The sequence below is a fragment of the Epinephelus fuscoguttatus genome, linkage group LG21, assembly GCF_011397635.1.
Source record: "Epinephelus fuscoguttatus linkage group LG21, E.fuscoguttatus.final_Chr_v1".
NCBI classification, from domain to species: Eukaryota; Metazoa; Chordata; class Actinopteri; order Perciformes; family Serranidae; genus Epinephelus; species Epinephelus fuscoguttatus.
Window position 1 is genome coordinate 16,803,395 of NC_064772.1, and position 13,107 is coordinate 16,816,501.

The following is a 13,107-nucleotide window of genomic DNA, read 5'->3' on the forward strand; positions in this document are numbered from 1 at the left end:
ACCATAAGACATCAGGAAATAGAGTGCCTGGTCAAACAGAGAAGGCAGTTGAAGAAGGAGTGAAGGAAAGCCTCAGAGGAAGAGAAGCAGGGAATAAACTTACTGCGGGCAGAAATCAAGAACCTGCCAACATCTTTGAGGAGAGCAGAGAATTGGAGACAGAGGCATAGAAAGAAGGACCAGACAATGAAACTTCTTCAAAGATCTGTTCACAAAGGAGAGAAGTGGCAAACTCTAAAAATGAAGGTGGGATCTCAAGGCTTACCTTAAGGCAATCCATGCTGACAGCCGGCCTTTCATCTGATATGCCAACAATACACTTCCCAGAACAACAGCTAGATGTCTGCCCTCCCAAGTGGAGTCAAGTGGGAAGTATTGTGTGTCAGGCAAGGGCTGCATCCTCTCCTGGGCCTATCAGAGTCCCATACAGGCTTATAAAAATGTACCAGATGTACTTTGTTTTCTGTGGACACTGACACAGGTGGTGGAGTAGAAAAAAGCAATACCAAAAGCTTGGTGTTCTAATCCCAAAGGAAAAGGACTCTACTGACATCAGCTAATTTAGCCACACAAACCTCTTGAATGTTGAAGGCAAAATTTTCTTCAGCGTTGTGGCTCACAGGCTGAGTGTCTACCTAGCTAAGAACCACTACATTGGTACATCAGTTCGGAAGGCAGGGATCTCTTGCTCTTTCTGGGTGTCTGGAGCTTTATATGGCATCAAATCCACACAACCAAAAAGGATGGAAGAGATATCCGAGTTGAGCTCTTAGACCTTGCCAATACCTTTGGCTCAGTTCCTGACATTTCCGTTGTCATCTTCAATTTGGCATGTGTTTTTCATTTTTGCGGAGTGTTTAGCAGCGTATGTGTTGTGAAATTGATGAATGTGTTTTCTGAATTTGGGAGTGTTTTCTTAATGTGCGTGTGTTGTGTGGATTTGCGGGTGTTGTGGAGTTTGCGTGTGTTGTGACCTCTCTTGGCCACCATAATATTCAGTATTTTTACCGTTTTTAGCCACCTGGTTCATTTGTGTTGGTGAGGAAGAGCCCTCTGTGAATGATTTTGCTCCTGGTAAAAGCCCCTGAACAATGAACACTGACCGAATTCTTACAGGGAGAAGTTTTAGCTGGTTGCAGTCTGTGATTTTCACCACTAGATGCCACTAAATCCCCCTAAATCTTACACACTGCTCCTTTAAAAATGTGCTAAAATATTTATACCACACTAAAACACACTGTGGGTTAGGGTAGTGGTTAAAAATAATAAAGTGCTATAAGTTTAAATGAATAATCGTGAAATCACTGAAAACGCAATTTAAAAGGACACACTAGGTTAGTAAATTAAAATGAGGGAAGGAGCTTATTAAGTTTATGTTAAGGTTAGGGTAAGGGACTTGATAATGCACCATGTCAATAAGGGTTCTCAAAAGACTGAAGTACAACAACGTGTGTGTGTGTGTGTGTGTGTGTGTGTGTGTGTGTGTGTGTGTGTGTGTGTGTGTGTGTGTGTGTTGAGTCTAGCCTGATTGCGCGCGCCGCCTCTCCATCAGTGCGTGTGCACGAGTGTCCGCAAAGCCACTGCTGCTCCTCTCCAGGCGCGCAGTGCCATCCACAAACTTTGATGAGCTGTAACCTTCACCGAGGGAACAAAACAACCCGGGCTGAATAACATTTTAATAAAATATATTTTCACAGGCTGTGTCCGCTAATTCGGATCCATCAAGGTGAGTAAACTGCGAGCTTCAAATTACGGTCAAGTGTTGACGTTGTTTACTGAAAAGAGCGCCTGCGAGTTTATTTCTGACCGTTTTGCATGATCTACAAGTGGCTCAAAGTCAGTCCTGCAAGGCTGTAATTGTTTTGCAGAAACGTGATGATGTTTTTTAATATATATAATTTTAATCAGTGGGTGCGTTTTTCTGGCTCAGTCGCACCTTATGTGCCCACCTCATTACATCGCAGATTGTCATATGAGACCATGTATTCACTTTAAAGTCTTATTTTGAAGCTTTCTCTTAACAAACTGGTGTAGATATGGAAAGCACTCCGGTGGAAATATTCAAAGACGACAATAAGTGCCTCTCCACGCTGCTGGAGGACTGTCCGCTGAATTCTTCAGCCTGGATGTCCGGATACTCCGAGAGCCGCAATGTGACCCACGATGATAGCTGGGAGCCGGAGGGCATGTCTCCCATCATCCCCATCATCACTGCAGTCTACTCCGTGGTGTTTGTGGTCGGCTTGCTGGGCAACTGCCTCGTCATGTATGTGATCATCAGGTAAGGTCGTTTTAAGGATGTCAAGATAAAAAATCCATATTAAAATCATGGGGTCCCTGAAATATACGTTAAGTCTTTAAAGTAACACAGTATGAATGTTATTGATTTAAAGTTGCAGTTTTCTGCAAATTTTATTAAAGACAGTTAAAGTAATCTCTCTTTTTCCACATCCAAGGAAGCTTAATTATGTCATCTGTTTTTGGAAATACAGAAAACAGCAGAGGTGCAGCCAGAAGAATGTGCTCCTTCACAGTCACTGTAAATGTTATTACTTGTGGAGATGGCACTGGCAACAACCCTTGGGCTTTCACAGTGACCTCAAGGCCATCTGGTCTATATCATAAGTTTCCTTAGTGCTCTGTAATGGCAAGTCCATTGCTCTAAAGCTCACGTATACAGCTCATCCAAAGAGTTGGCATGTGATGTGCTGAATGGTTGGGTCAATAGGGGAGAACGGGGCTGGTTGTCACACTTCTTACTTCGATTTGAATCCCTCAAAAACTGTGTCCTTGATAGATTCCTTACTGTGTTTAATGGAAGCCTGAAGTGTCAGGAGAGGAGTGGCCTTACTCTGAATACACATATTCTGTTTGAAAGATATGAGCTGTGAAATATGACTTGTGCACTTGTGGCAGCCATCTCCAGTGTGGAGTTGGTGGTAACACACTGTGGGGTTGGTTGTTTCTGCGTTATTTTAATGGGGAAAAATTAAAAACAAATGGATACAACCTTAAAAATGAATTTCAATAGTTTCATTTTGTTGAAAATTTTCATTGAAATGGAACACCCTAACAAATCTGTTGTATTGAGAGAACATCAACAGGAAAAATCATTACTATAAGTGCATTTTATATCCTTATGGAACAATATAAAGAACAATCAAAACATCCTTCTCTAACCTCACATATTGACGTTTGTTCATGGACTTTCCAAGTCCACATAAGACATGCAAGGCACCCTGGGTGTGTTGGTTGTTGATGTTCTGGGACACCGTTTCAAAACACACCTCCGGTTTCACAGGAAATTTAACATTTACGTACAGTCTCTTTCAAAACACACTACGTCAGTACATCAATGCAAATTGATGTTTTCTTTCCTACAACAACTAACACACATGGCTGGGTTTAGGCAACAAAAGCATGTGGTTAGGTTTAGGAAAAAAGAACAGGGTTTGGCTTTATAATCTTAAGGGACATGAACACCGCTCACCGTTGTTGGACCGATCCACCACCATTCCCACCCGACTTGGACTTTTGCTGCCTTAACTTCCGTTCTTGTCCCACCCCTGATGCTGCCAAGCACCTTTAAACTACACCAGCGACTGGCTGTGTATCAAGCTGATGTTAAAGGCTGGCTTTTTTTGTCAGTGTCTGAAGCCGCAAGTCACTGACCAAGCGCCGGATTTTGACGACTTTGGAGTGAGACCGGGTTGGAACAATACATGTGACAGCTGACCCGTGAAAAAAATGTGACAAGCATCCCCAACAGGGATTTTGTGCAAGTGACTACACTAACAACCAAATGTTGTAGCCTGGCTAAACAAGGCTATCTAACCTATAGCCCACTTCACCATTTTTACTTTGTCATTGTTTTATTATAAACTCATTGTATAAAAGGCTAGAAAGTGTTCATCCGTGCAAACCCAGCCTCCATCATTCATTCCTCTAACCCCCTTCTTGAAAAGGTCGGTGTTGCGGTAGTTGTGCCTGTCCAAACACTTGTTGATATCCAAGTCTTTCATAATGTTTAAAAGTAGGTGTTGTTTCATCTTTCGATCAGATATGTTATTATTTTTTTTGGGCATGCATCTGCAGCCTTGTAAACTCTTGGTGCATTGGTTTGTGTACAATGATCCATGACAACGCACAGAGCCGACTGTAAACAGGCAGGAGGCCATTTGTCACAAAATGCGGTAAAAACCGCAGATGAGTCGCATATTCAGAATGTACTGGACACATGCCCAAATAATGCCATTAAAACCAGAATAATACCGACATATCTCACGTCATAATCAGAAAATGCTAGAAATGGAATGTGGCCTAATTTGGAAAATTCAAGTGGAATATGTGTTTACAAGACCTGCATCAAATTCAGAATACTGTCATATTCAGAATAATATGGGAATGTTAGTGTACATGTAAACATGCCCAGTCTCAAGTGTCTTACCCCTGAAATGACCCCAATTCTGAAAATTTCAGTAGCAACATTTCTTAACAGTGCTCTCTAGGAAGTGAGATCTAATGAATGTGACAACCAACCCTGTTCTTCCTATGAGTATTGCAGAGAGACTGAACTGAACTGAAGTTATTTTGACGAAGAAAGAGTTAAGATTAATGCTGTCATTTCTAATTCAACGTTAATGTGTAAAAAATGGCAACATTGATTCTCCCTCCTTCAAAAGTGGCCTGTTTTATGAATCTAATAACCCTGAGGCCGCCAAAATATAATAACAATATTGTGTAAATCTCTCCCAGTCTGTTGGACATGATATTAATCATAGTTGAGACCAGTGGTGCTTTATCAAAGCTGATAGCCTGCTTGCACCTCATTGGCCGTTATTTATGGTGTGTGAGAGCCAATAAATCCTCTTTGATGTAATGTGCGATGCAGCGAATGCTACGGCTCGCAGACAACAATTACCTCAAATCAGATTGACTGCGATGCCTGTCGGTAGAAGCCAATTTCATCACTGCAGTTACAGAAAAGACTGTACGTTGTACTGTTTAGTTGGATTCAGCTGCAGTAAAAAGCTGTTTTGTGTTGATTTAGTGCAAACAAACATCCAAAATTACCCTCATCCAAACCCTCACTAAGTCAGCATAGGTAACATTTTAGATGTTGAGCTACAAGCTGTTAATGAAAGTATCTGACATGGCAGTGTGCCCTTTATGGCTGTAAATGGTTCATACTATTAAAGCTGCAGTAATCAATGCTTTTATATTAACAGTGGATCAAATGACTACATGTAATGTGAAAAGGGTCGCTCCTGGTATTGAACCCACAGATTATAATCACCTGGCTCTGCAGTTCTCCTCAGCTCTACAGTGCATTGTAACATCTTTCAGCTCACTGTTTCGATTTATGTTCTGATTTACTTTCATGGCTCTCATCACTGTTGTTTCCAGTCACAGCTGGCAGCTGTGGTCAGTGAAAAATCTCAAATAAAACCAATGTGTGCTACCTGGCCAACACCAAACAACAGACAACAAGTTAGAAAACAAGCTAGCAAGTAGTTGGTGAAAATAGTGGAGAATGTAGCAGCTAAAGTGCCAGATATTCCCCTCAGGAGGTGATTAAGACCAAAAAAAATGTGCCAAAGGAGAGTGAATACTGGACTGTCTTTAAGCAGGTAGACATAAACATACATGAATGCTTGAGTCTCCTGGATAAACAACTGTTTGCAAACATGTTATAATATGTCAGGGTTTTATTTACAGCTTGTTGTGCTGCCCCCAAGTGGCCAAAAAATCAATAAATGCATGTTTAAAGGAATAGTTCAACTTTGGGGTAGCAGTAGCCTCATATTTAACCTACAGACTCTCAGCAAGAAAGTGAATGAGTATACTTCCTCTGATGTAGAATCATCCCTTTAAAGGGACAGTTAACCCAAAACCAAATATTCGTATGTTTCCTCTTACCTGTACTTCTATTTAACACTCTAGATTGTTTCGTTTTGCCGTAGAGACGTCTGTCTTCTCTCCAGTATAATGGAACTAGATGGCACTCAGCTTGTGGTGCTCAAAATGCCCCAAAAAAATGTATTTGAAAAACCGAACAGCAATGTCTCTGAAGAAATAATGACCTGGTTACTCAAGATAATCCACAGACCATGCTGTGAACAGTTTAATGTAGGAATTATGTTCTTTCCACTGAAACACACCCGCCAGCCAAATCACTGCGCAGAAGGAAGCATGTTCACTAGCTCCTAGCTAACATTACAGCTCAGCCAAGGACACTGCCATTAATGTTTACATCTTGTGCTATCACAAGCACGAGCATTTCCTCTTTGTGGCACTGTAAACACCACAAGCAGAGTGCTATCTAGTTCCATTATATTGGAGAGAAGACAGACATCTCTATAGCTGATATCTCCAACACTCAACAGTCACTTAAACACTCTAGACTGATACATATCCCTGCGGGTAAAAGGAAAAATATGCATTTTTGATTAGAGGAAAACTGCCCCTTTAAGGCTTTCATGTAAAAGAATCTGTTACATCACCAGCCCTGCAGCATTGTCACGTACAGCTTTATCCAAGGAATTTAGGTTTGATTTTGAGTGAGTGCTCTGTGTGATAACTTAATATCATATGAGTCTGTTGTCATTTTAAAAAATGGATTACTTCCTGTGAGCCATGGCAGTGATGAAGGTCTAGTTACTTAAACATTGCAATATATACAGTACAGGCCAAAAGTTTGGACACACCTTCTCATTCAATGCGTTTTCTTTATTTTCATGACTATTTACATTGTAGATTCTGACTGAAGCCATCAAAACTATGAATGAACACATGTGGAGTTATGTACTTAACAAAAAAAGGTGAAATAACTGAAAACATGTTTTATATTCTAGTTTCTTCAAAATAGCCACCCTTTGCTCTGATTACTGCTTTGCACACTCTTGGCATTCTCTCCATGAGCTTCAAGAGGTAGTCACCTGAAATGGTTTTCCAACAGTCTTGAAGGAGTTCCCAGAGGTGTTTAGCACTTGTTGGCCCCTTTGCCTTCACTCTGCGGTCCAGCTCACCCCAAACCATCTCGATTGGGTTCAGGTCCGGTGACTGTGGAGGCCAGGTCATCTGCCGCAGCACTCCATCACTCTCCTTCTTGGTCAAATAGCCCTTACACAGCCTGGAGGTGTGTTTGGGGTCATTGTCCTGTTGAAAAATAAATGATCATCCAACTAAACGCAAACTGGATGGGATGGCATGTCGCTGCAGGATGCTGTGGTAGCCATGCTGGTTCAGTGTGCCTTCAATTTTGAATAAATCCCCAACAGTGTCACCAGCAAAACACCCCCACACCATCACACCTCCTCCTCCATGCTTCACAGTAGGAACCAGGCATGTGGAATCCATCCGTTCACCTTTTCTGCGTCTCACAAAGACACAGCGGTTGGAACCAAAGATCTCAAATTTGGACTCATCAGACCAAAGCACAGATTTCCACTGGTCTAATGTCCATTCCTTGTGTTTCTTGGCCCAAACAAATCTCTTCTGCTTGTTGCCTCTCCTTAGCAGTGGTTTCCTAGCAGCTATTTGACCATGAAGGCCTGATTCGCGCAGTCTCCTCTTAACAGTTGTTCTAGAGATGGGTCTGCTGCTAGAACTCTGTGTGGCATTCATCTGGTCTCTGATCTGAGCTGCTGTTAACTTGCGAATTCTGAGGCTGGTGACTCGGATGAACTTAACCTCAGAAGCAGAGGTGACTCTTGGTCTTCCTTTCCTGGGTCGGTCCTCATGTGTGCCAGTTTCCTTGTAGCGCTTGATGGTTTTTGCGACTCCACTTGGGGACACATTTAAAGTTTTTGCAATTTTCCGGACTGACTGACCTTCATTTCTTAAAGTAATGATGGCCACTCGTTTTTCTTTAGTTAGCTGATTGGTTCTTGCCATAATATGAATTTTAACAGTTGTCCAATAGGGCTGTCGGCTGTGTATTAACCTGACTTCTGTACAACACAACTGATGGTCCCAACCCCATTGATAAAGCAAGAAATTCCACTAATTAACCCTGATAAGGCACACCTGTGAAGTGGAAACCATTTCAGGTGACTACCTCTTGAAGCTCATGGAGAGAATGCCAAGAGTGTGCAAAGCAGTAATCAGAGCAAAGGGTGGCTATTTTGAAGAAACTAGAATATAAAACATGTTTTCAGTTATTTCACCTTTTTGTTAAGTACATAACTCCACATGTGTTCATTCATAGTTTTGATGCCTTCAGTGAGAATCTACAATGTAAATAGTCATGAAAATAAAGAAAACGCATTGAATGAGAAGGTGTGTCCAAACTTTTGGCCTGTACTGTATATATTTTTTTGCAAGTTAGACAGTGTGGGGGAGTTTGTCTGGAAAATGTGTCCTACTCGTCCCTCTCCTATGCACCTGTTGTGAAAGAGATGGATCCTTTTGTTCTTATATTGCCCAGTCACCATGAATCACATAGGCAGCTCTGAAGAATCTCATTTTAATACCAATGCTTCATTACAACTTGTAGGCACCGCTACTGGTAAATAATTAAAACTTTAAATTGAATTTTGCTTTGATGCTATTATAATTTAATGAAGGGAAAACAAGTTGACTACACATGGCCTGCAATCAGCACCATACTATACATAACAATGAAGTGTGAGTCAGAAAAATTACATTACAGATTCAAGGAAGCGTTGTGGACTAATAGTCAATGTTTAATTCATAATGAGCCAAGACGAAAGCTCTTCCAAAGAGCCAGCCAAGCAATATGAGCGGTTGATTAGCTTTGGTCATCTCTCTCCTCCTCGCTATTACAGGACAACCTTGTGTTCTACATGTTTAACAGGTACACAAAGATGAAGACAGCCACCAACATTTACATTTTCAACTTGGCGCTCGCCGATGCCCTCGTCACCACTACTATGCCCTTCCAGAGCACGGACTACCTGTTGAATACCTGGCCCTTTGGTGAGGTGGTCTGCAAGGTGTTCATCTCCATCGACTACTACAACATGTTCACCAGCATCTTCACTCTCACCATGATGAGTGTGGATCGCTACGTGGCGGTGTGCCACCCGGTAAAAGCCCTGGACTTCCGCACTCCGATCAAAGCCAAGATGATCAACGTGTGCATCTGGATTCTGTCGTCGGCCGCGGGGATACCTGCTTTTATCCTGGGTGGCACCCAGACAAAGAGTGGTGAGGAAATACTTTCACCATCCCTGAATGAAGTTGAAAAGTTTCAGATGATTCTTTAAGTACGGGAGACTCTTAAAGTGCATGCCGATAATATTTTAAGAGCAGAAATATAATCTATTATCTGTCAGTGCAGAGCTTTCCATTAGCCACACATCATGCATCATCCTCCCTGAATACAGATGATGTCAGTTCAGAGCAAAATGTTCCCTTTTGATTAGCTGATCCACAGCAGCTTGTTAAATTAATAGCAGAAGGGCACAGAGGGGAATTTTATTTATCATAAAGTGCACTTCATCACTTAATTCACATCTTCTTCCTCTCTCCTGCAGACATAACTGAGTGTGCCTTACAGTTCCCAGAGCCGTACGTGTACTGGGACACATTGATGAAGATATGCGTGTTTGTCTTTGCCTTTGTCGTGCCTGTGCTCATCATCACCGTGTGCTACTCCCTCATGGTCCTGAGGCTGAAGAGCGTCCGCATGTTGTCCGGGTCGCGGGAAAAAGACCGCAACTTGCGGCGGATCACGCGGCTGGTGGTGGTCGTGGTAGCTGTGTTTGTGGTCTGCTGGACACCCATTCACATTTTCATCCTTGTCAAGGCGCTCGTAAGCATACCGGAAACCACCGCCATCATGGCTGCCTACTTCTTCTGCGTGGCTCTGGGCTACACAAACAGTAGCCTGAACCCTGTCCTGTATGCCTTTCTGGATGAGAACTTCAAACGCTGCTTCAAAGACTTCTGCCTCACGGCCAGACTGAAGGGGGAGAAGGTGTCAGGGAGTAAGAAGAACGCCAGCAGTGTGAGGGAGGCTGCTGTTCCCCTGGAGAACCCAGATGGGACTAGAAAGCCGGCATGACTAGCAGTGGAACTGTCATCAATTTCCCACATTGGAAAAGAAGACTCCCATGATCTGGGCCTAACGCACGTCACATCCACAATGTAGTTTTGACTCTAGTACAGAATTTATTTTCATTCTAACTTGGGGTATAGCCAGTGCCAACATTGATATGATTTCATTTCAGAGATCAGATGAAAGTGTCACATTATAAACTGTATTCCTCTCTGATTCATATTTTTTCCTCATGGCAGATTGTGTAGAGCAAATGTAATTAAAGTTTGTCTTTAACAGTAACCGGACACTGTCCAGTTACAGAGTATATTACTAAGAATGAAAAACCTCATTGATAATATCACAGTAGGTGATTTCAGGGGGGATGAAGGGGGATGTCATTCCCGTTGTTAGCACAATGATTATTTTGGATCATGGATGTATAAAGAGAACTTGATGCAGCATTGGAGGCAGGCCCTGTTCGTTCCTGTGCAAGTTGCTCAGTGGCACATGCAGCCAAGTTAGCTCAACTTCCTGGGTGTAAAATCACCTGGATCTTTCACATGATCGGGCCCATAGAGCAAGCAGACCAGAGACTTAGGGCCAAGTCGTAGTTGCCACGCACACAGTTTGTACAGTACAGCTGATGGTCTGTGTCAGCCCCCAGCAGTAAACCAGACAGCTGAGAGGTGAGCTTATCTTTCTACTGCAAACACTGGGTGAAAGTGAAAGTAAGAAGATGCTGCTGGGAGTGAATGCCAAATATTTAACTTTAAACTGACTTTACAGTGGTGCAGCTACTGCAGCTGCCTTGACCGCCATGTTTTGGACTGGACTGGAGTTTGGAACAAGAGATTGGAGCATGCCCGGTCAGTGCGCTTGCTATGCATACAGTCCATGCAGTCACAAAAAATGGGCTGCATGCCTACCTCCGTGCAGGCTCCATTCAGATGCAGACATGGGTAGATGATGCACATGGACTAAAACAAACCCTTGCAGGATGCGGAACTATGAATTGGCCATTTTTGTGACCATGCAGACGTTAGGCATGACAAGGGCGTCGACTGCACGTGCTCCAATTTTCTTGCTCCACACTCCAGTTCAGTCCAAAACACTGCTATCAAGCCAGCCATGGCACGCTGTCTCACCACCGTGAAGTTAATTTCAAATTGGATATTCAATGGACATTTATTTTAGACATCTTCTCGCATCTTCTTAGTTTCACTTTCACCCGATGTCGACAGTAAGTGGACAGTTACCTCACCTCCCAGCCCTCCTGTTTCCTACTGAGGGCTGACGGAAACGTCAGTTGCACTATGAATAGAACCCTTTTGCTTGTCCGTGTTACTGCGGCTATCTTTTGGCATTCAATGCGGACAGTATGTGCAAGCCTTTCCAGCCTAGGCCAAGTGGCTAACCTCCAGCATAATTTGAAATGGGATAAAATGATTTGATCGTGCTGCTCTTCAAGACTTTAGGCTTGTTATCAGACCGAAAGGATCAAATCCCCACAGTGAAACGAGTCATTTCTCGGGTTGTGATGTTCAAAAAACCTTATCCACCGATTTATAGACATCTCTTTCCAAAAAATCTTTTGGGGCTCAATGGCATCACTTGATGAACCCAGATGTTGTAGTTACACAGTTTGGCCACAATGTGAAATTAGCTCAAAGTCTGGTGCACTTCCTGGGGGCCTGCCCTTTGCATGGGTCATGTGTGATGGGATTTCGTCTGTCTGTGCACATCCAACATTTTCTCACTAGACGTTTAGGGAGAAACCTGTATGCAGTATAAAAGATCCAAATGTTACTTTTTCATGATTCTGCATTGACTCATGTCCATGGCACCGTCAGTGCGGAAAGCATAACTGAGGCTTAAGTGTGCTGTGTTTCGATAAATCCATGGCGCTTAAGTAGCTGACGGATTTGTAATTTGAGTCCCGCCCTTCTGTCAGTCTCATCTTGAATCTATAATTTTCACTAAACTATATAGCTTACATCAGTGTTTTTATGTTTGTTAATGCTTTCTGCAATTTTGTTTATCCATGTCACTTCTTCCCTATAATTCTCTATAACCAAATGTGCCTTTAACAGTCCAGGATAACTCACGTTTGTAGCAGCAGAAAATGATTTCAGTAATGATTACAGAATGGGGTCAAACAGCACTTCATACATAATATTTCTTTTATACAGTCAACATGTCGTGGTAGCTGCATGAATCACTGACAGCAGATATGTGCCATACTCCTTTTCACCTCTGTGAAGAGTTTGAATCATGCTGATTGACCACAATGTGAAAGACCTGACTCATGCTGGACTTTGAAGTCACTGGGAGGTAAACAAACAAGTTTATCGATTAGAAAAGTAAAAAATCCTGGACTTGAATGTGCTTTTAAAATTTGACAGAGGGCTCTCTATCAGCTTTGACTCTGGAGTTGTGTCCAGTTTGATAAGTTGTTCAATTCATGGTAATCACATGTGCTTTGTGTGGCGTTTACCATGATACATGTCGTCTTATTGAAACACTCATGCTGTTACTGTAGAGAAATGTTCTATTAGTGCAATCTGAAAACATAAATACCTGTGGAAACAAATTGTGCACATGTTTAAATACAGTTTATTCTGTCAACTGTACAGTATTATAGTATGTATACAATATATTATTTAAAAATAACTTTGCACAGAAATCATTGAAATATACTGTATTTGTAGCATGTCGATCATTGCTATGATAGTATAATGCAACATAGGCAGCCTGTATGCTTGATGGACTGTGCTGTTATTTTGAATGTACTGCAAATAGGCTCTATATTATATAAACATATGACCATATATGATATTAACTTGTCTATCTCATCAGAGGTTTGCTAATATTTCAATAATTTAGTAATACATCCATTTTCATAATCATGCCGTTTCATGCTCATGGCCCTAAACCAGAGCTTTTTGGGTCTGGGAAACTTTTTATTTTTCAATAACAAATCTCTATGTATATAAATAAAGCACTGACATTCTGTTTCTTGATAAAACAATAAGAGACATGAATCTGAGAAACTACACTGTGACCAAGACATTGTTTTCTTCTCCGCCTCTTTGTTTACTGTT

General features: G+C 42.0%; 1 protein-coding gene across 1 annotated transcript; it reads left to right on the forward strand.

Annotated features, from left to right (window-relative positions):
- The first annotated feature begins 1,565 nt into the window (after positions 1 to 1,565).
- On the forward strand, positions 1,566 to 13,006 carry LOC125881696 (delta-type opioid receptor-like). The gene is made up of 4 exons (XM_049564978.1): positions 1,566 to 1,726; positions 2,035 to 2,281; positions 8,819 to 9,171; positions 9,501 to 13,006. The coding sequence occupies exons 2-4, from the start codon at positions 2,037 to 2,039 to the stop codon at positions 10,028 to 10,030; spliced, it is 1,128 nt and encodes a 375-aa protein (XP_049420935.1). The 5' UTR covers positions 1,566 to 1,726; positions 2,035 to 2,036; the 3' UTR covers positions 10,031 to 13,006.
- Positions 13,007 to 13,107: the final 101 nt, after the last annotated feature.

Bases quoted from the DNA above. Each gene is read 5' to 3' on its own strand.
- LOC125881696 (XM_049564978.1), top strand. From the start codon at position 2,037: ATGGAAAGCACTCCGGTGGAAATATTCAAAGACGACAATAAGTGCCTC. The intron at 2,282-8,818 runs GTAAGGTCGTTT...CATGTTTAACAG, and splicing joins GTCATGTATGTGATCATCAG to GTACACAAAGATGAAGACAG. The intron at 9,172-9,500 runs GTGAGGAAATAC...TCTCTCCTGCAG, and splicing joins TGGCACCCAGACAAAGAGTG to ACATAACTGAGTGTGCCTTA.